The following is a 24294-nucleotide window of genomic DNA, read 5'->3' as shown; positions in this document are numbered from 1 at the left end:
ACATCTTTGTTGAGAGCATGGACCTTCTGTAAATCTCAGCAAAGTGTGTGCCACCCAGAGACTCCATCTGACCTGTGGTAACTGCTGCTCGCTCCCGGTCTAATCAAACCAAATTGAGCAAATGGAGAGGGTGTGTGTAGGGGCTGCTGTAGGTTTGTTGTGTTTTTTTTAAATTTAATTTTTTGGGGAGGATGTTTCTAACTCTTGAGGCAAATCCATCCCAGCTAATAATTTTTAAAAATCTTCTTATATGCATACATATTTACAGTCCCAGAAAAAAATTCACCTCAGGGAATATGTCAGAAAATCAACCCCAGGAGCTAAACCAGTCAGAATCACTATAACAAAGGTCCTTTGTTCAAGAGGGTCCAGGCAAGAGAAGCCCCATTGTGTTCCATGTTACCTGACCTAATGGAAGAAAGAAGTTTTTTGAGCTAGGAGGAGCAATCATCCAATCAGAGCCAGGAAAGCTGCCCGCGGGTTACCAGCTCCTACACCTGTTCTCCCACAGGACAGAAATGGAGTCATCTCTTACACAAGAGACAGACAGGAACTTTTCCATCAGATTCCACTTGGATCCTGGGCTTCATAATAAGAGGTCTTAATGGTGCATGTCCTGTTTTTTGTTTCACTTAATCCTATGATCACACTGGAAAACCATTTATATAATCCCTATAAATCCCAGGCAGGAAATGGTGACAGTCACCCTCACAAAGACCAAGGAGAAAAGGCAGGAGTCTTTCAAACAAAACAGCGCACAATTACTGAACTTAATCTTTAATATATCAAGTTGAGTAAGTATTTCTTGAGTAGTTAAAACTTCCTACGCATGGACAAGAAGTAAAAATATAAATAAATGGGAGTTCAATGCGGAAGGCTGTTAAGAACAGAAGTCCCCTATGTCTGGGGCATTACTTTCTGAGAACTATCTCGGACGAAGAAGTTTCAACTCGCATTTAAGTCATCATGACTTCATTTATTTATCCCCCAGAGTCATGAGAAGTTTCAAGTTTAAGAGAAAAGGCTTTGAAAATTATATTCCCTGAGCCTTAGGTCATTGGAGGTTCTAATGTTAAGTCAAGAAGTTTTCTTCTATTTCTAAGAGAGGACGTGAAAACTTGGCATTGCAAATGCCTATGTGTGTCCTCACAGACACCCCCTCACCCCGGCATTTGAAGTGCATGTGCCCAATTAAGTCCCATTCCCTTGCCATCACAATTAAATCCTATGTTATAAAAGAAATTAAAAGTACTCAACATAGCAAATATGTCTTACCAATGCAACCGAAGCATCGTCAGCCAGGCTTCCAGTGGTAAACCTTATTTGCGCATGTAGTGTACATGCACAGACCCAAACACACATGTACATGGACAAACACATATGTATACATTTGCAGAACAGCTGAGAAACAAAACAGCACCTCCAGCTTGGTTTAAAGAGAAGCACTCAATAGTCCCTAGAGACTGCAAGATGGACGCACCACAGTGATCAAAGAACACACCCATGGCCATGCTTTAGTAGAGAGGCGGAGATGTGTGCTCATGACTGAATGTACTGGAGGAGATGTTGGCAATTAGAGAGGCTGACAGAAATGGGGTTAGTGGTAGCACAGACCCATCCCCAAGAACCAGGAAAACCGATCTGTTACAAGGAGCATAGTCAGTGGCGAGAAAGACGGAAGGTGGCCCGGCTTGAGGAAGGTCCACTTACTGACGCTGCCACACACGGCCATGCAGTACTCCTCTGTGTCAAAGTTGTTCCTGTTGCCGCCACAGCCGCCGTAAAAGAATGGGGCGCACTTCCCTTCGGTCACATCAAAGTACCAGCGGGAGATCATTGCTCGGCATGGCCCCGTCTCGGCTTGTTCTGAGCACACCTCTAATCAGAGGAGATGTGGGGAACCACATTTAGCATGAGAAGGTACTGGCTCACTGTTCACGTACACGCTTACTTTTCTAACGCGTTAGTTCTCCCAGTGGTAACTGGCGTTCCGTCTGTATGGCAGCAGCTGCCAAACATTTACTGAGGAATTTAATGACCTAGCAGAACTTTAGAATTACCTCTGAAACAAAGCAATGCATTCTGGTTTAATGAGCTTAGCTCTCAGTAGTAATAAGAGGATTCCAGCTAGAAGAGAACAAATAGTTTAGCTGTTTTTAGATTAACATTAAATGTCTCAAGGTATCTGCACATCAAAACATTTCTTCGCTATGAAAAAAAACAAAAACAAAAACAACTTTTCTTTTAAAATAACTTTAAGTTACTCTAAAGGTAAAAGGATTGAGTCTGGTTAGAAGGCAAAAAATTTTAACCTGTCACAAATATCTGATTTTCTTTAATAAATGACAGCCTTGACTTGAAGTATAAAATAATCACACATATTTTGAAGGTGATCCAGAACTCAAATGACATTACAATATATTGTTGTTTTCCTATACCAACTGTGAAACATAATGGTACCTTCATTTTATATTATACTATTTTTCTTCTGTCTCTTTCCAAATGCCTATGAAACCCTGTGTTATAGCTAATTTGTAGAGCCCCAATCAACAACAAAAAGCATCCAGAACTCAAAGTCCATTTATATGCCAACTAAGTAAATAGAAAGAACTACATGATGGGGCCCACATTTCGTGGTGGAATCTCCAGTCTTAATTCATCAAAAAAAAAAAAAAAAAAAAAAAAAAAGCACAGAAAGAGTGACAATCTTCATTTGTTGAATGTTTCGTTGGCACTTGTGACATTATCGTGGCTGCTAAACTCTTGATCTGAAATGGCACCAAACAGGTTCATAACTTTAGTGTGTGTGGACTTGGTGGGGAACAGTGATCAGTCCCATGGTCTGTGGTCAGAGCTGTGTACAAGTGTATGATGGTCTAATGTCAAATACATCATGTATTGAGGAGTAGACATATGTAAGCCAGAAGAACACGGCTGAGAATGTGTTTCTGTCACTTTGGAATCTCTCAAAGGGGATCACACTGTCCAGCTGGTTCTGATCCACTGACCTGGAGGAGTGATCCAGCTACCCTGTACGAGAGGGAGACCAGACAGGCAAGAATGGGTATCTCTCTTTTTCCCTCCAATTATCAGCATCGCTGATCAACCGTTAACCAGGCGGTTTCCCATCACTTTCCTTCTGACTATGACTCGAACATAAACTTCCTAGAGCAGTTAAGCTGGTGTCAGGGTGGACACAGAGTGAAATGAATCACTTCCCATCTCTCACTCGTATTTATATGTCTACTCAACTGTAGGGCACACAAGCGTCTGCTCTCTCTGACCCCTTCTTCTAACTCTTCATCATTTCAGAAAAACTATCCATGTAGTTAAAAAAAAAGAAGCTTTGCTTGGTCTGGGAGAGGGGGAGGATGGACATGGGGTCAGCACCGGGAAAACGTTATTGCTGCTACTTGTACACAAGGTCTTGATACACAAAGAGGAGCAGCAGTGCAGGCTTGGGCGGAAGGAGTGTAAAGTGGTCGATGTCAGCCTCATAGCTGTGATACTGCCCTGCAGACGGGAACACTGGGTGGAGACCAGCCAGGATATCTTTGTACTGATTCTTTCACTGCAGATGGATCTACAAGCATCTCCCCCCAAATGGGAAAAACAAAAACAAAAACAAAAAACCCTCACATTAAAAAACATTTAAGAGGAAGGCTAGTAGTTCAACGTGCCTTAGAATTCCAATCTTGTCTCTTGCCTGAGTCACTTGTGGTTTCGGCATAATGCTCCCAAAGGGCTATAAATCTCAGTTTGAGAAACTTTCGTTTAAATTACTTTCTAGCAATGGGAAAACACCAGGAAATCTATTCAATCAAGATCTTAATGAAGTAGAAAAGTTTTAAAGCATTGAGTCCTGAAATATACAATTTCTAAGCTGCATGAAAAAATTTTTCAGAAAAAAGAAATCTCAACAGACTTTAAATGTTTAATGTTTACATTTTTTAATAGAAAAATTCCTTCCCTCGTAGTCTACAAAAATCATTTAAAAATTCAGTGAAATAAAGTGTTTCATATTGATTACTATAACCACTCAGTGGAACATTATTTATAAGATGACCTACTCAATGTAGAAGCATGTAAAATTAAACCTTTTATTACTGTAATGTGAAACAGAAGTCATCTGAAAATTAAAATTGCATTTTCCTTTTCACACCTTTATCATCCTCTCAAAACCTAAAATAATAAGTGAAAACTCCCATTTTGAGATCCTTTGCTAAATTTATTTTTTGAAGTCCAATTCACTTTTATTTCTAACCCGAGTAAATGTTACGCATAATAACGAAGGGAAATTTTTGTCCAGAATAATAGAAGCAGGGATATTTCTCAGAAAGAATTTTTCAAGTTAGCTAGAAACATAGCTCCAGACTTACATGGACACCTAAGGAACAGTTATCTTCGTTTATTCATATTTAATTCTTAAACTTTAAAGAGCACAAATTCGTTTTCTGATAGTCATCTACCTAAATCCTGTTAGCAGGGAAGGCTTATCTCTTCTTTTCTAACAGCTCTATTCACCCTTCAAGACAAAAGACCACTTAATAAACTGAAATGCTAGCATGTACAAAGCAGTCTGAGAGTTTATGTGCTAAAATCAAGTCCCTATGCATTTCTGATCTTTGTAAGGCAGGTCCTTGCTGAGATCTGCGCTGGTTTAAACGCTAAATTCCACTTTGCAAAAATCAATGTTATACAGACACAAGACAGAAGCAGATCTAGAGCTCCCTACATTTATCTAAAATGATTATGTAATTCACTGTCCAAAAAATAATGCTTAACCACAAAAAATGAACAGTGAATGGATTTTGAATTGAAGCAAATTTTTTGTGGACAACCAAAATTAGAATGCTAATTTTACACTTAAAAAAAAATTCAGCACAAAGACAGCTGTGTAAGTGGTAAACTAGGATGAGGAGAAAAGCCCTATTTTCAAATATATGATAGCTATAATGCCATCTTAAGCAGCAAAGTTAACAGATTAGCAAATAATTAGTTTTAAATAAAGCACTAACTGAAGAATAATTTTAGAAAATGTAAAACTATTATTTTATTTTTAATAACTGAATTTTAATTATTCTCAGACTATAGGAATTGATGTAAAATAAAAACCTGTATTACATGAAATGTATAAAGTTTAAATTTATAAAATTTGAAAAAGCAACCACTTGAATAATCCAACTAACTAATCAAACTAGAAAGCTAGGAATTGTATACAGTAGTCCCTCTCTATATCGTGGTTCACTTATCGCGGCCTCACTGTATCGTGGGATTTTAAAAAATATTACATTTAATTGTTTATCGTGGATTTTTCGCTATATCATGGGATTTTGTGGTACTGTATACGTATGTTGTTAAAGTTACGTAGGTTTAAGAGTGTTGAATATGTTTAAGAACATAAGTGGTGTTTACAAAAGTGTAGAAAAGGTTAATAAGGGAGTGGGAAAGGTTAATAAGGGACTGGGAACACTTTATAAGTGTGTGGGAAGGGTTTATAAAGCCTTAAGACATATATAAATACTAAAATAAATGTAAGGTTCCCACTTCGCGGATTTTCACCTGTCGTGGGGGGGATCTAGAATGTAATACTATGAAGCATAGTTTCTCCAAATGCTGCAAGAATATATGCACAACTAAATTTCATACGTAGCACAAATATATGTGTTCCTTGAGCTGAAAATTATGCATTTTGCAGTTTTAAAGTAGAAGGGGCAACGGAAAGATGACAAATATAGTTTGATCTTGTAATAAGTCAGCTGTTTAATGTTAACAATAAAATAAAATGAAAATAATGAGTACTGAAATCTTCTAAATATGCTTACCTTTAATATATCAAATAAATGTTGATATATCTAGCTAATTATTAAATCCATTAAAAATGAAAACAAATCACTTCAATACAATTTATTCAACTTGCTTTTAGCTTAAGTTATTGCTCAATTCTAAAAGTGCTATAGGGTGAAACCTCATGAGCTTAATTATTGGAACTGATCTTCTGTTGAAGATAAGTAGTCAAATTTGTGTTTGATTCTTACAGATGAAAATTTAAAAAAGTTAACATACTAAAAAACTAGTTATTTTTAAAGAATTTTTTTCACAATAGTAGATAATGTTCTTTTAATTAAAAAAATTTGTAATGTGTTTGCAAATATGAGAAAGTAATAATAAAAAACACGTCCAACAGAGAATTTCTCTACATATGACCAGGGCAATAAATTGTCAAATATTTATTAGCTGCTAATCAATCATATTTTACTAAAAGTAGGCATGTAAAATTAGGCAAGCAAGCTTCAACTTAAGTCTTAGGGCAAATCTCATGTAAGCCTCAAATATGGGCTGAAATATGTAAACAAATGACGGGAACAGCTGTGTTACTGACGAAATCACTGACTCGGGTGCTAATTTGTCATGGAAGTCTCTGGAAGATACATGTAGTTGACTTGCCTTTTACTGTGTTGTGTGGATTCTCTCAGGCTATCCAATACACCTGTCATTCCAATCATACCTGACCTGATTCTCACATCCCTCCAAGATGAAAGGTTATTTATAAAATGCCACCTGAGGAGATGTAAAGTATTTAGACTACTAATCAGCACTCTAGTGCTGGCAAGCATTCACAAAAAAGCACTACTCTGACTTCCTCACCCTTCCTTTTGTTTCCTGCTGATTGTGGGAATAAACTTGTTTTTCTCTAAGCTGCGTGGCTAGTCTGAAGCCCAACACAGTGTTACAAGAAGCTCTAAACTGAATAAGACAGGATGTCATGCCCTTGGTTGGAAAAAAGAGAAAGTAATGTTCCTTGCTGACTCTGAGGCTAGCTGTGCTCGGACACTGGTCGTCTCCAGAAAAAGAAAACAGTCTGATGAATATTGTTTGCCAATTTCCGTGGTGTCAATACTCCCACCATTGGTATATCAAGCTACCAATGGTTGTGGCCCACCTGATTCTTCAATACTTTTAATAATCAGCTTGTACAGGTGAGCAGGCGCCGGATGTGCCACACCAATGAGAGGACATGGGGCACAAATCACACCAGTAACAACTATACAAGTAAGGAAATTCTAAGAGTTTTCTAATTTGCTTGGTCTTGACAGTTGAATTTTTACAAAATTGCCTGGTGGGGAGACATATCAGGATTCTTTCATACTTGGTGACACTTGATAATAGATCGAGAACAACACCACAGATAAGGAAGGTTTTCCCTTTTGGTTTCTTACTCGGTGCCTCTGACTCCTAAATCTGCCCAGTATGGGGCACCTGAAATGCTACTGGTGACGACTGGAGGGGCAGTCCAAGGGCCCGTACGTAGGGCCAGCATCACCTGGGACTCAAGACCCACTCCAGACCTACTGGCTCAGGATCTGTATTTAGCAAGTCCCTCAGGCAACTTGCAAGCACATTAATGTTTGAGAAGCACCATGATCAACCCCATCTTTCATGTGCAGTTGGAATGTCAACAGTAGACATACAAGATTCAATGACTTTCTAAAAAGACGAGAGGGAAAGGATTAGTAAAAAGTTGTGTAGGTTTTGGCTTATTAAAAGAAGTGCACATATATTTGGGAAGTGAGGGATATAACATATTTTGGTAGAGTTGTGAATATATATATACACACTAGAAACTTAATTTTGCCCTGAATATCTGTTTTAAGCCACACTCAAACAGCTTTAATACTTTTGCCTTAAATCCAATACCAATAATTTTCTCACTCATATTTAAAGTCTGAAAACTCAGACTTCTCAGGAATTTGAATTTAAGTAATATTGTTCTTGTAATACGCCACACCATTAGAGATATAAAACCTTCTATTTTTATTGGGAAAAATAATGAAGAAAACTGACAATCAAGGAAAGATCACTGGGCTTGGAATTTACCTCTTTTATAAACACTTCTCTGTAAAGGAAGAATTACACAGCATTTCTGATTCTGCAAAAACAATGCTTCTAGATATGAGAGTCAGGGTTGGAAGCCTGGTCCTGCTCTTCCATGTCCTTTTCTGGAGGAGGCTGCGTGCGCGCACCTCACCATGTTAACTGGTCTCCTGCTGTGGTACCCAGCAGAAATGATGGGCAGCTTCCAGCCTAGAACAGCAGTGTCCCTGGTCACTGCATGGATGCTAACCACCATTTGCTATTTTATAACAGTGTACTAGGGAGAATGGAATTCTTTCAGAAGAATAAAAAACAGAACTGGAAAGGCAGTTTTCTCTACCTCTCACTACCTACATGGCAAATATGCATGTGCAGTATTTTAACAAAAAAAAAACATTGTAAGCTGATTTGTCTCTATAAGCTATAAAACTTGACCACGTATCTTATTAAATGCTTTTAATCTCACTGAGGATTTATCAACTTTGTTTTTAGCATATGTTTTATTTTACTTATTCTCAAAAAAAATAAATAAATAAAGCGCTCTGGCTACCTACAAGGTGCCAAGCACTGTTAAGTGTTACAGCTGACATTTAAGACGGGTTACAGTATTGCAGGGGTACCCTCTGCTCACATATTTAAAGGCAGACATCAATGTAGAACTCAATATCATGGCCCAGTGGTTTGTGACCAGAGAGATCTGTTCCTGTCCCCTCTGAGGGGACAGCCAGCAATGACTAGACATCTTTGGTTGTCACAACTGGGGATGCTGCTGACAGTGGGTAGAGGCCAGGAATCCTGCTAAGCAGCCTACAATGAACAAGACAGTCCCCACATCAAAGACTTGTCCAATCCGAACATTAATCATGCTGAGCTCGAGAAGCCCTGACAACACTCAAGAAAACAGCAGAAAGACCCACGTTGCATTTTAGTAGCTTTGCGCACTCATGAAACTGAGGCTGTTGTGCTGTTGTCACCAACGCCTCAGAAATCCTGGGTAACAAACGCTATTAATTTCCTGGGTAACAAATGTTATTAATTTCCAGAATAGAGAAAATCAGGAGGGTTAGCCAATAGGTCTTCCTTTGCTTCTATCATGAAACATTAGGATCTTAGTCACATGATAGCAACATGAAATTTCCACCCATATTTTTATTACTTTCACTTCCTTTCTCAAAAATTATAGTCACCAAGAACATGAATACATTTAAGAAAAAGAGACGGATAACTGCTCTTGAACAGTCTTAGCATTATAAACGCAATATAGTGCCCCTTTCATAATTCTTCTATTTCAAACTCCTTTAACCATTTTAAGAGTCTCTTAATTTTTAAAATTTGGCCTCTATCTTGACGGCTGGAGAGTTTTCTTCAACATCATTTTCATGTGACATTTGGTCACAGTTTTGCCTCCCCCCCTTGACTTCTCACATTTTTCTAACATAATCAGAAAAGGTCAGACATGGAAACCAAATATGAATTTTTAGGAGGGCAAAATGGTTCAAGGCTAACAGAAACAGGTGTTTAGGTGGCAACTATGAGAGTGGGGTTATCTCTTCTTAAATTTACTTATGTTCTTGGTGATGAAGAACTCCAGAACATACTTCTCTGTAAGGGAACTAAAGATTTCCTTAAAGTCCACAACTCTGTACTTGCCCAAGGAATCTGAGCCTCTACTCACCAGCCAGACATGGATTAGTAACAGGGCGTGTCTATGAAAATGACATGCACGTTTTAATAAACTGCTCTCTCATCTGCTGGATTTTTTATTACGTTTGACTTTTTTTTTCCTTAACTGCCAATTCTGCGTTGTGTAGATGCATACAGTTGTTGTGTCTGAGGCATGCATGTACTTTTTTGAATAGTAAATGATTTGAGGAAGGCAAGAAAGAGACTAGTTTTTTTGTTTGTTTGTTTTAATTAAAAAATCCAGTTTCTGGCTTTTAATTGACTTGGACTAAAATATTTTTTTATTTTTAATAAATGCAGACATAATTGTATTAAAATGCCTTTAACTAATTATTTCCATTATTCTAACATTAAAGCACCCTGACACAAATAAGGCAGTGTAGTAATAGAAGATGAAAAGTAAGCACTTCTAGCCATGTAAGATTTCAAGCAACATGAAATAAAAAAATTTAATTTTCTATGGGACAATGCAGATCTTTGTGAATATATTAAATGATTGATTCTATACTTCATAGTATGCAAATTATATATCAATAAACCTGCTAGTAAAAAATAGAAAGTTAATAAATGTACATGCACACACAGAATTTTTTAGATGGTTCTGGTCTTCGCTCTCTCACATTTCAAACTAACCACACCATCTGAGTGGGCTTTCTAAACTGGGACCTTTAAACTGCTTCATGGGGTCTCTATCAAAGGGGACATCAAAAACCTCAAAATCAATGGCTGCCGTGCCAAAGGCCACAAAATAACAGGCTGCCCCCTGTCACATCTCTGCCTGCTGCTGACACTAGTTCTCTTGACATCCGGGTCCAGAAACAGGACTGGATCTTACTTGCTTTTAGTCACAACACAGAGGTAAAGGCTTGCTTGAAAGGGAGGCGCCATTAGCCCTTTACCCTATTTCCAAATGCTCTGTGCAGTTTTGAATTCATTTTGGAGCAGGGTGCTGCTCTGAGACCTCCAACCAAAGTACAAGTGCATTTTCATGTACTCAGCAAGTCAAGGTCACAGTTTTCCCCAAACTTTGTGAAAAGTTACATATGAATGACTATAAGCTAGAATCCTATTAGTCAATTATAGGGTACCTTGTAAGTAGCACATCCATTACAGACAGGTAACACCGGAGATGCAAGAATTAGGCTACGCGCTGTTTCCTCTGCCCTTGAGATCCATGCAAGCTACTGATTTATGATCTTCCTTGGAGTCATTCTAGTTGGTGCCCCCTTAACTAGCAAACCCCTATTCTCCTTTACAAATCACTCAAAAGCGCTGCCTTCTTGGTAAAGCCTTAGATGGAACTTCTGTCTCTATGCTTCCAGCCACCATGTTGCCCGAGTTCCTTCCCGGCCAGGTTGGAGAGCTGTTTCTCCCTAGGTGTGCACGTGCAGGTGTAGCTGAAAGCACCCTAAGCGAGCCACCTTGTTCATATCCCTGTGCCCCCAGCAGCCGGTGCCTCGGCCCATACCCAGGAGTGCCCGGTGGGTGTTGGCAGCGTGTACAGCAGTAAACCACATGGTACTTCTCCCAGGTTCATGGCTGCCGGAGAATTTAATTCTGTGGAGTTCAGTCACCCAGCCCAAGGCAACAAACACTGATATCAAACTTCTCAATTTCATCATCATATGAGTTGCTTAAAGGGCCACCTATATCAGTGTGTCTGTCCAGTTAGTAGGTGACCTTCCTCGTGAGGTTCAAATACCCGCAAGAAACGAACACCACCTGGAAAAGCAGTGGCATTTAATACTATCTTGGATCACTTCCAGCAGGACATAAAATTTAACTGCAGGTATTTTAATATACAATATATATTCACAAAAATTTTAATCCAGAGACCAATTTTAAACTTTTTTATTCTTAACATAGGTCTATAAATATCAGCTGTTATACCAATAAAATGGATGTCACCTTTATGCCTTTTATAATTAAAATGACAATCTGTTGGCTTACCGTTGGCATTTGTAGTTCATGTAAACATTAGTTCTTTGGAAGATCAGAATAATGCTTGTAACCATGACAACCATGGCACCATGTTCACTGAACACTTACTATCTATCTACCAATAACTGTACTATTTCCCAAGGATCATTTCATTTAATCTTCACAAAAGGATTAAAATGAGGTAGGTATTATTAAACCCCACTTCACAGAAGGAAGCAATGGGGCCTAAAGTTATATAATTAATATAAATTTACACAGTCAGTAGGTCGTAGAGCCAGGATTTGACTTGGGCAGCTTATTCTTGTAAAACAAACTGAAACATCATGCCAGGCATACAGTAAGCACCTAACATAGATCATCTAAAGTAATTCTTATACCACACATGCAATGTCATATCAGCAACTACACTATGACACATGAAACAGACTTACCAAGGTTACTGAACTGGCCCGAGGCCATGTAATTATTAAAAATCCTCTCTCAAACACTATACTAGTATGCCTCTAACTATAATAAAACCACCTCAACGAAATTAACTTGGTATGGTAGTACCTGAAATATAAAGAACTTCATAGTACTTTTCTAATGATCAGCATTAGAGGACTTTTTAAATTAAGGCCCAGATAATAAGTCTTTTTAGCTTTGAGGGCCATATGGTGTCTATTCCACTCTGCCTCTGTAGCATGAAAGCAGTCACAGATAATATGTAAGCAAATGGGGTTGGCCGTATCCTAAGACAACCCTTTGATTGGAAGACACATATGGCTCATGGTCATAGTTTGCTGACCCTTGATCAGAATGCTTGGTGTGAAATAATAGTAACATGAATATATGCCTAAATCAAAAAAGGACATGTTTATAAGGGACATAGTTAAACTGAAATAGTGTGTATTTATAAACAAAAAAGTAAACTTTGACATTAGTGTAACAGAAATACCTGGTCCATCTGGGTTAAATTCTCACCACTTACCAGCTCAGTCACCATGGGCCATTAAAAGAAATGTCTCTAGGTCTTTGTTGCCTTAGTTTTAAATGGGGAAGTCCCTACACAGCAATGTTACAAGGGTTAAAAAAAAGAACCATCACCCTAAAAAGGGCAAGAGGAGTGGTGATTCTGCAAGTACAAGAATTCCACCCCCATCTGCCAGGACACAGTAGCGAAGTGCCTAGCAATTAGCAAGGGCATAATAGGTATTTGCTGAATAAGTAAACATAAGGGAAAAAACAGAGTTATGCTGTCTGGACCAAACAGGCTAGATTAAATCAAAGATTATGTCATTTATTACAATACACACGTTTGTAAGAGTTTAGAGTTCATGGTTGAGTCAGAAATTACCCTGACGTCGGGTTTATGAAGTGTAGTCCCTTCTCGAAACACAAAAAATCAGGAGCAAGTGTCTAAATACACTATTGTTTTGTTCAAATTGGTATTGGCTTGTTCCATTAGATCAATACCCAAGTTTTTTTTAACAGCCAAAACCAGTGAATCCTAAAGCCAGACGGTTACTGCTCACTTTCAAATAATACCTTTATCCTCTGGAATTAATAACACAGTTAGAATTGACATCTTCCAGTTTAATGTCATTGATTTTAATACAGAATGGCTGGAAATTTATAACCCTGCTGAAATGTCTTATATTTTTCTTCCCTCTGCCTATATCTTTCAAATTCTAATGGATTACATAAGTATTGAGGTTATTTTTTTATAAGGCACATTAAGGACTCAGATTAGTAACAATATATTGGTAATGAAGAAACAATTTTCTTATTAAGTATGGTTGTAAATCACATTTTCTCTCAGGCACTGAAACATTAACACTGAGAACTAGATTATAAGCCACTTTTGATTTTTATTTTCAGCACAGAAGCAGGGCACTTGTCATTAGAGTTTTATAAAGTTAGCTACTGCCTTTGCTCTTCATCAGAGAAGCCCCATAACTCCCCTTCTACACCAAAGAAGGGAAGACAAAGGGGCTTTGTGGAGGAAAGTTCACCCCTTCAATGTTACTGCCCAAAAATCGTTCTTCTGTATTGGAATTAGCTGGGAATACAAAACACTCTCTGATATGGACGCAATATACTGTAACATGTTTCTCCTCTTAGGCATCCTTTCCAAGAAAGACTTGCCTTGATTACAGGTTTTGTCCATTTCAGGAGTCTTAGCTGGGGATGGATGAATTCCCATTGAAGGCTCTTCTATTTCTGGTATTAACAATTGGTACCCCTAAAAGACCAGGCATATGCTTTTAGAAAGCTGATTTTTACATTCTTCTTGCCATCAACACTATTAACTTATCTTTTAAGGCTTGTTTTTTTTGTATCTCTACCCTGGAGATTTTTGTAAGACAGAAGTTCTCTTTTCACTGCCTCGATCTCTTTCTAGAAAATACTATAAATATGTCTCTCAATTTCTATCTTAATAACTAATAATGCTACATTTAGAGAAAAACTGAAGCAAAAAGAACTGGACTTATTGAGAACATAACAAGACCAAAGAACATAACAAGACCATTAGTATCACAAGAGAATTCTCTCTTGGTCTGGAATATGAGTTTAAGTCTGTGTGGCATACTCTGACTGTACTGCATGAGTTATGGCAATTTCTGGTCACCCACCCACCCTCAACAGCAGTAACATCAAAGCAAAATCTCTTCATTGTTTCTACCGGAAACATAGTAGGTCCTGAACTGACCACCCTCAATTAATGGCTGGCTCTACTTGCCAGGTACCTTCTGACAGCACTATATTGGTTTTGCTATTCCTACCGACTCTAAAGTACAGTATAATAAAATCCATTGGGAGACCCACCATCAGCCCTTCCAATTCTACTTCAAATGCCCTCTCCTCCATAGACCCTTCTCTAATCCATCTCTTACTCTTTGAAGTAGGCTCTGGGCCCCTACTTTATACAATGCACATTACTCTGTCTTCCTTGGTTTATATTTTATACTAGATTTTGACATCCATGACAGCCAGCTATATTGTGTGTTTTCTCACCATATGATCCACTGAGCCTAGCAAGTGGCTTAAACCAAACAGGGGCTCCAAAAGCTAATGTGGAGGAAGTGGACGTTAATCATTATATAAATAGCTATCTTGATGGAGATCACAGGAACTTCAATCTTACTCCAGATTACTAGCTGTTGTCATTTGTAGTCACATGCCTTTTAGGTTTCAAAAAGAAAAGCCCTGAAAATTTTCCTTCCCTACTAGGAAAATGGAAGCTAAGAAGTTCACTTGGCCAAATGTGGCACAGATGGTCCTACGAGGCATATGAAAAAGACCACGGGAAAGGACTTGTGGGTATTTAAAAACAGTGGCTCAAAGGTGCATTTACTTACATGTATATCTACTTACACAAGCGTCAACGCTGTCCTTAAGTAGGGAGTGATAAACAATCCACCTTGGACTAGATCTTCTTTCTTTTAAAGAATATGCAATACTTCTAATGTCTTAAGCTAACTCTACGTGTTTGTCACAGAATAATCTCAGTTGTAAAAGCGACAAATTAAAGAAATGCAGAATCTCAAAAGCACTATTTTAAGTAAAAGAAGCCAGACACCAAAAGACCATGCATGATCCCACTTACATTAAATGTCTAGAAAAGGCAAATCTGTAGAGACATAAAGTAGATGGTTGTTGCTTGGGGCTGGCGCTGAGAACAAGGATTAACTATGAATAGGTGTGAGGGGTCTTACTGAAATGATGAAAATGTTCCAAGATTGGATTATGGTAATGGTTGTACAGTTTGGTAAGTTTATTAAAGCCACTGAATTATACACTTATACACTTCAAACGAGTGAATTTCATGTGTAAATTGTGCCTCAATAAAGTTATAAAATACAATGAAGAGAAGAAACTACAGTGATCATTAGGAATCTTTTTGAGGCAGAGAAAGTATCCTATTTTAAGCTCCAAAATATAACAACAGAGCCAAAATAATTTTACCCTAATAAACAGTGAGAGGAATACTTACACTGTTGTAACATTTGTGGGAAGACATTTAAAGTATTTGTAGTATGTTAAGCCTCAATAACTCCCTCTATATTCATTTGCTCTAATTACAGGATTTTTACTAATATAAACATCCCTTAAGGAATTCAACCCAGGAATTCACTAGTTGCTGTAACATTTCGTTGTTTACTGAAATCTCAATACTTGCCTTTATTTCACTGAGACAAAAAGGAAGTCTTTTAGTTCATTCAGTTCACAGCATTCCCAATAGGAATATTCATTAAGCAGAAGAAGACAGTCAACTTCTTCAAGAAGGCACTGTGACTTCCCAATAAAATGAAGACGACACAAATTGACCACATTAAAGTTCATAGCAAAAAGTGTGATACTCACCAAATATCCCTTTTCTTCTTTAATGAGATCTAATTGTGCTCACTCGACTAAGATTTAGTGAAAACCTCCCATGAGCTAGGCACCCTGTCTGTGACTAAGTAAAATCCTGTCCTTGCCCTCAAGGAGCTCATGGGTTAGGTGGTGAAAGGGGTCACAGACCGCAGCGTGTCACCTGCCAGGGAATACCAAGGCAGTCAGCTAACCAACAGCCTCCATCAAAGGATACAACACTTGGTTGAGTGGCATTGTTAATGCATAAGCTGGGATTTGCCAAGCAGCGCACACAAAGTACAGAATAGAGTGCATTAACAGGACTTCACATTCTTTGAAATGAATTGGTAAACTGCTCCTCGTTGACCAAAAAGAGTTCAGCAAGCATACGACTTGTTTTGAATTTTAGTTTTGGATAGGAAGACAGTGGTAATAGACTGGATAGAAATTTCAAACTTTGCTTAAGGATGTCTTTCTTTTCACCGTGAAAGAAAATGCCAGTAAAGAGCGGATTACCTCGGACCACCTCTTCCACAGACTCGGTGGTGGTGGTTGTGGTCGTGGCGATGCTCGTGGTTCGCTCTGTGGCCTCTTCATAGGGTTCCTCAGCGTCTTCCTCTACCTCATCACCTTCCACATCGTCCTCATCATCCTCAGCTTCCTCTTCCTCGACCTCAGCCACTTCCTCCTCCTCTGCTACTTCCACAACTTTGTCTTCACTGGAGCAGGCAAGAGAAGTAATAGTAACAGTTATTTAAGCAAATATCGGGAAAGGAAAAAGAAAATCAACTACAGGAATTTTGGAAAGTTGAAAACACACACGGGGCCCTGCCAGGTTGCTCAGTTGTTGAGAGTGTCATCCCAAGATGCCAAGATTTTAGGTTTGATTACCATGCAGGGCGCATACAAGAATCAACCGATGAAGGCGTCAATAGAGAGAGCAGCAAGTGACTGTTCCTCTTGCTCTCCCCTCCTGTTTTCTCTCTCTAAAAAGCAACTTTAAAAATCCTTTAAAAACACATATGAAGCCATCAGGTCAAAGTATGATCCCAACAGAGTAGGTCTGTCATTTTTTAACCCTTGTCCACAGCTGTGCTTAGTTTATGCAGCTGCAGAATGAGGAGACCATGATTCCAACCGTCTGACATTCTGAAAAAGGCAAAATTATGGAGACCATAATTTGCCCAGGAAGCAGGGTGAGAAAACAGGGATAAAGGGGCAGAGCTCAGGGTTTAGGGCAGTTTTTTACTCTGTAAACTATTCTAACAGGGGACACACAACATTATGCATTTGTCAAGACTGACAGAACATGAAAAGTGAACTCTAACGTGAACTATGAACTTTAGTAATAATAATGTATCAACTTTGGATCAAATGTACTACAGAATGCAAAATGTTAATAGAGGAAATGAGTGAAGAGAGGAACTCTGCTTCCTGTTCAAATTGTCTATAAACCTAAAACTTGGTTTAAAAAAGTCTATTAAATGCAAGGGAGGGGATACCAAACGGAGTTTATTGTGTTTGGAGGATGACTTCACATAATGTATATGAAAATACCACAAAGCATCTGCATAGTGAATACTCAAGAAATGTAGGTAGAAATTGATTCAAATATTGCTATTGAAAGTTTAAACTGGAAACAGTGGGGAAAGAAGAAACTGGCTTAAATAAATCTGTAATACCCAGTGCCTCCTGAAAGTACATAGTTGTGCTGCTTAGTGTTATGAATTGTGTAAGCTTTGCAGACTTTCAGGTATTTTAAGTGGTTCTCAAATTTCACCAAGTATCAGAATCACCTAGAAAGCTTATCAAAACACAGACCGCTGGGCACCACGCCCAGTTTCTGATTCAGGGGTCTGGGATGCAGCCTGAGAATCTGCATTTCTAACAAGTTCCCAGTAACGCTGAGGCTGGTGGTCAGGGAGCAATATTCTGAGAACCACTGAAATATGCCTGCTACCACCCGAAGTAAGAACTCTAAAGAATCCTAAACTTAACAGCTGCTGAGATGCCCCAAGTGTCAGCCAGTCTCCTTCTGTCTCACTTTTGCTCTTCCGTAGCATCTCAATGTCGTACGGCTTGTGCATCACAATAACTGGTGCATGAGATCACTTTGTGTGTGAGCTTTCTTCTGTAGTCAATCCCATCACAGGCACCAATGCTAGTTAGTTCTCCAAATTACATGAAAAATTCGGATAAAACCAGAGAGAAAAATAAAACGAAACCAGTCTTCTTCTTAAACCACAAAGCATGCATGCGTTCTTAAAGCATGAATAGAGTGACAGGTGAGGATGGGATACCAGGTCAAGAGAGCAACGTGTTTCCAGGTGGGAAGGTGAGAACAGGACCCTGGGCACCCCTCAGGAGCCTCCCTCCCTCCACCTTCTCTGTTATGACTTGAATGTTGCACTTGAAGTTCCCAACAGAAAACATGCTTGCTAAAACAGCAAAACAGCCGTGTTAGAGTGATCAGCATACCGGTATGTCTGTAGCCACAAACAAGATCGAAATAGTTTATGCCTCTGTCCATCACTACATCTGCCTGAGCAATCCACTGGCCCAATACCAAGGAACAGAGACACATAATAGTTTCACTGGCAGAGGAATTAAATTACGAGGACTAGGAGAACTCAGGTCTGCTTCTTATTACCATCACTTTGATTTTTAGAATTAAATTCAGATGTCCACGAATCCAGTTATCTATTTGAACACGATGAAAACAGTGGCATACGGTCACGTTTTAACACCCATTATGCCAACACCGCAGTGCCAATCGGAGTTTTCATAAACAGCAGGAAAGCCAGAAAAGGGAAAAGGTTCCTTTTCCAACTTCTTTTCAATTGCCAGAAAGCTCTGTCCTGGGATGGGACTAAGGTGAGTGGGTTTTGGAAAAGCTGCTCACAGTGCAAGAAAAAGTGAGAAGGGGCCAGTTTCTGGAAATGTCAGGCTGGGTGTCAGAAAGCTGTTTCTTATAAACAACCAAACAACTCACAGTAAAATAATCCCTTGGGAACACAGCAGAAGATTCATATCACATTCCCACGTTTTAGCATCTGTCAATTTATAGTAGATGGCCTTTACAGCTTCTAAATTCCAATCATGAGAAACACTTCAAAAGGATGAGGGAACCGCCTGAAAATGCTGACCATCTCAGCAGTATCCGAGTTTAATAAGGAGGCTAAAGGGTCAAAAGGGGGATTACTATGAGGAAATAGATCACTGATCATAAAATTCTGTGTGTCAGCACAAGAGAATTTAGGTGGTGAAAGATACACTACTTCACAAAGGTGACTCTCCTGGTATTTCTAAATAAAGTCTGACCTTGACAGAACTTCCTTGATAGTCCCTTTAGATAGTGAAAGAATTTCAGTCACATACCAGGTTTAATTGCTTTTTGTTTAAGTCCTACAACACAATTCACCATGTGCATTCCTAAAAAGGCTCTGTCTCCTTTCCCAGCCTCTGGTAAGACTGATTTTTCCTTCCCCTTTGCAGGACAAAGGACAGGAAATGGCAGAGAGAAAGCTCTGATTCCCCCGTGGTTTCTGTGAATTGGACAATCAGGAGCCCTAACCGCCTGCAGTGAGGAGGGACTGAAAACAGAACAGCTGTCAGTCCCGCAAGTGGAAGGACCAACCAAGGGAAGCCAGAGGTGCAGTTGTCACAGATACTTGTGTGTTGATCTAGAAAAGGGGGAAAGTCACCCAGAGTCAGGAGTAGGAGAGAAAAGAAAGCATGTTAAAAATATAAGGTAAACAGACAGCTCTTACCCTCTCTGCCCCAATTCTAACAGCTGCCGGTTTAACCGGGAGGGGGCAGAGGCTGGGTAAGTCACTGTGTCCCCGATGAATTACTGCTGTTAAATTAAGAAAACTGGAAGTTGCCAGAATATGGTTTTGAGTAAATGTTTCAAGATGGGGAGAGCCAAGCAAAAACCAACCAACCAAAGGAACAAACAAAGCCTGTATCTCCCTCTGCTAAAGGCACTCTTAGAAGTCACACATACAGGACACACCATCTGATTCCATTTATATCAACTGTGAAAACAGGCACTCCTCCATGCCGAGAGCACGCAGAGGAGTGTCACACTTTGGCGAGGGGTGGTCTTGACATTTTCAAAAAATTGTAAAGAAAGGAAAGAAAGAAAAGAAAGATTTAACAGAAATGGCCTGTGGCCTGCAGAGCGAAACTGTTTATTCTCTGGCCCTCTACCGAAACTGTGCTCACCCCTGGCAGAGACAGGGTGGACTATGGGCTGGGGCAGGCATAGGTAGAATGCGAGACTATGCTTGATTCTGATTTGAAACAAAGAGAAAAACCTCTAGGATATCCAAGTTCTCAAATTCTAGAGCACAAACTACAGTGATCCCTGCCTCTTGCCTCCTTCGGAGCTGGCAGAGGGCAGGTGCTCCTGCAGCATGGCCGAGGGGTGAGAGGTACAAACTCGGACTCCAGACAGGCTGGATCTGAATCCTGGCTGTGTGACCTTGAGCAAGTTACTTAACCTCTCTGTGCTTCTGTATCCTTGTCAGTGAACGGAAAACTTTTAAGGGGTACCTTCATTCATAGCGGTGTGACGAGGAACAAATGGGTTAATATTTGTAATGCACCTGACCAACGTGAACACCACGTAAGAGACAAAACGAAGGCCACACACACAGTACCTGAGCAGCGTCTGATACACGGACTGTGCTCAAAAATACGTGTTAGGTAAACGAATGCTATCGTAACTGAATACCGCGGAACATACACCTCCAGAACACTCAGAAATGATATGTCCTATGACAATTACACACACAGTTTCATTTTCTCCTTTATTAGAAGACACAAAAGAATCACGTGTTAGGTACTCCTAGAAAAGATCTTAAGAGAACACAAAATCTCTTCATCTCTATAGTAAAAACGAACAAAGCAAAACGATGTTACAAATATTTTCAGAATTCTAGTACCACACGGCACAATGATATTAACAGAACACTACAGAATCCAGTGTTAAATTCATGTGTGGACTGACTACCAAGGTTCTGGCCAATCCCAAGAGTAAGACTAACTGCATTCACTAAAAGGAGCTAGGCATGAGAGCAAACTTAAGGAAGATTATAAAACAGGTATAGTTGAGTATAAAATCAATTTCTCTTCACACAGATGTGGAAACTCAGCCCTGTTTCCATCCGTGAACTTCTGAAGCACAGGACAAATATAAAGAGAAAAGAAATGTAGCCAAGGTCCTGTGTAAATTAGAAGCGCCGGGTACACCATTTGCGAAACAATGTCTTTTTCTCTTCTCTGCCAGCATACGGTCATAGGAAGAAGAATGTTCCAACAATAGAGAAAAACTAAAAATGTTTATAAACAATACCCGTAAGACCTGAGAGGGGGCAGTTTAGAGGAAACTTGGCAGAGCTTCTTCAGCATCAACATGTCACGATACAGAAAGGCCTGTTCTGCGACCCAAGCACCGAGGATGTCCGATACTGAGCCTGGTGCTCAATATAGAGTCTGGGGCGAGAAAACAAGCCACAAAGGCCATTTCTGGAGCTCAGGGAAAATTGGATGGTGAATCCCGTATCTGCTACTGAGAAATTATTGTTAATTTTGTGGGTGAGATGATGACATTTGAGCTCTGTAGAAAAATACCCTTCGTTCTGAGAGATACAGACTGAAGTATTTAGCATGCTTGCTGTCGGCACTTTACTTTAAATCATAAAAAGCTTGTTGAAAGGGGGAAAATGATATTCTGGCAAGACTTAAGAAATATTATGTGTGGAAGATAATTATAGTAAAAAGCTAAATTGCTTTTTTAAAAAGACTATCTTGAAGGCAAGAAAAGCCATATATAATCAAAAGCAGTTTCTTTTCCTGACAGCTTTATGAACCAAGCACCTAAAGTGATAAAAAGTTTCAGAGTTATTTAAAAATCTTGCTTCATCAAATGCTATGCCAGAAAACTTTGAATGAGCCAATTCTCAGAGCTAAAGGTTTGGCTACTGCTAAGTGCAGGTGATCTGCAGGCATTTGGGGTGGAGAGCTGGAAATACATGATTTTTAGCCATTTAACATATTGAGTGTGCACTGGCTCCAGAGGGCCCTATTCCACACACTGAAGTTACTGCTGGGGAAAAAATAAAATAAAAAGAGAAAATTCCTTGTCCTCTTGGTATGTAGTGTGTGTGTGCTGGGGGGTGGGGGGTGGGGGGTGGAGATGATATACGTAACCAAAGCAAAGATGTTACACTAGCACATTATTAAGTGCTATGAAGCAAATAAAAGCAGGAATACCAGATAACGTAGGTTGGAGTGGGGAGTTGGGAGAACTTATAATTTTTTAAAGAGAGTATAAGATTCCCTGACAAAGGTCATTTCAGCAGAAGCCGTGTGCCTAGCATCCTTTTCCAGTGTCAATACACATGGGAACTCACATAGAGCTAGTGATAATTTGGGTATAAAATGGCTACAGAGCCCTCTAGAAAAGCCACAAAGTAAGACACAGCCTAACCCCTCTTTGGGGGACACCCCAAACTGTAGGGATACCTTGTCTCTGTGAGGTCCCATCCTCACTGCCCCCAACCTCAGGTGGTACCAAGTGCCATCTCTCCCTAAGAGAACAAGCCACAAGGCTCCCTTGCCTCTTTCTTCCGAGGGCCTGAAATCAGCATTTTCAATTGTATGGTAAAGATAAGACACCAGGTAAGGATAAACACAGCCCCTTACTATTATGAAAGTCTTGGATGAACCAGAACATTTCGGGAATGCATTTTTGGAAAGGTAAAACTTTTAGTTCATTTTTCATTAGTGAGCCAACAATTTCCTCTTCCAACAAGCCACTCCCTTGCCTTGGTAAGCATATTTTTAAAAGTATCTGTAGTTGGTATCTGAGGAATGTGTGGAATAACTATCAAGCATCGATACTCCTTATACAATATGATAAATGTAGAAGGTACGGGGTGCAGAAATGAAGGTGAAGTGCATTACTTTTGGGGTTAAATGGTTGGTAACAGCTGTTTTTTTGTGAGTTCTTTTCCTTTTCTTAAGGAAAAGTTACACTGCAATATATTGGAATTACCTGTATGTTCTAGTTCTCTGGGTATTAGAGAGGAGGTACAGTGTGGTAACTAAAAGCACACTTTCAGAAGCCACCTACCAGCGCTGATGAGACTGAGCACACGACTTATGCAGCTGTGACTTAGTTTCTTCATCTTTAAAATGGGGATGATACTACCTACACCTGAGGAGATTCGGTGAGCCATCCATGTATGATAAGCGCATGGTAAGAGCTCAATACGGTCCCTATTTGCTGTTATTAGCCTAGGGCTCAAATATATATCTATTCACATAATTTTCTTCTTTTTATGTTATTAGGTTTTAGAAATGGTGTAAGTAAAAGTAGCATTTGTTTTTCGTATACAGTGTTTTCCTTGGGGTTTATTATTTCAGAAAATCAATTTACAAAGACCTCTAGTCTTTATCAGGCACCATGCCTAGTAAAGTCCCAGTCGCTGACTATGGACTCAGAGTCCTGACAGAAACGGACACGCAAACGCGCGTCCAGTGGGATCGTGCGCGAGGTGCACACGAACTGTAACAGATTGCAAAAAGGAAGTCTGTGAATGCGCTGAGAGGTAACAGGTGAACTGGAAACTGATGAATGAATGAGCATCTACAGAGGGGATGACAGTGGAAGGCACAGCATCTGTGGATACAGGAAGTGTCTGCAGGATCCGGAGGTGGACCAGAGTGAGCAGATGCAGCTCCGGATAGAAAGGACCCTGTTTTAAGGAAAGTGTAAGTTTGTCCTTATCTACTAGTGATTCAGTCTACTTCCTTGAGAAGCTTTAAGCGGAAGAGTGGCAAGATTAGTTGTATTTCAGTACATATGAGCGTGAAGGACAGACAAGTGGGAGGAGAAGGCTCTCAAGAAGCCTGGCCAAGGACAATGAGGGAAGTGAGCGCTTTGAGAAAATAACACACAGAACTGGTGGCCGTCTGGGTGAAGGGGGTTAAGGAGAGGATTGACGCTGATGCTTTGAGATGGAGAGACGGGAGGAGAGTGGTTACTAACGGTAACAAAGGATGCAGCAGGAAGAATGGGTGGCCAGGAATGGAGATCCTGGCCTCAGCTGTGACAAGGATGGATTTCAGATGCTGTAAGATGCTGTTGTAGAGGCCTCCAGCGCATGGCTGGAAATGAAGAACTAGAAATTTGGGCCAGACATACACAGATCCGGGAGGTACTGTATTCTATTTCCCTTAAGTACACAGGACTGCCCATTTTTGTTGGTTTTCAAAACCAAAGAGCTACTATTCTTGAAAGAGCACAGACAGCAGGCCAGATGGCTACTCTTTCTCTGCATGGCTAATACGTCCCATTACGGTTCCCTGTGTAACGGGAAACAGAATCTAGCCTTCTGAAGTCTATGCGCTCCCCTCTTTACCCCTAAAGCATAACCCAAGCTGTTC

The 24294-nt window shown here is 39.7% G+C and overlaps 1 protein-coding gene across 6 annotated transcripts in view; it reads right to left on the bottom strand.

Annotated features, from left to right (window-relative positions):
* Positions 1–24294, bottom strand: part of APP (amyloid beta precursor protein) — a 235177-nt gene that overhangs the window by 91466 nt on the left and 119417 nt on the right. For 4 of the 6 annotated variants that reach the window (XM_090272616.1, XM_090272635.1, XM_090272642.1 and 1 more), the window contains exons 6-7: positions 16354–16556; positions 1711–1878 (exon numbers count right to left, since the gene is read on the bottom strand). In XM_090272616.1, the coding sequence (XP_090128742.1) occupies positions 1711–1878; positions 16354–16556 (371 nt within the window). The remainder of the gene's footprint in view (positions 1–1710; positions 1879–16353; positions 16557–24294) is intronic. The other 2 variants (XM_090272653.1, XM_090272662.1) reach the window with 1 other exon arrangement.

This window comes from Furipterus horrens, unplaced genomic scaffold, assembly GCF_987537825.1.
Source record: "Furipterus horrens unplaced genomic scaffold, mFurHor1.1.pri manual_scaffold_1, whole genome shotgun sequence".
Lineage (NCBI taxonomy): Eukaryota > Metazoa > Chordata > Mammalia > Chiroptera > Furipteridae > Furipterus > Furipterus horrens.
Note: the sequence above shows the minus strand (reverse complement) of the source record. Positions and strands in the feature narration are given on the sequence as shown.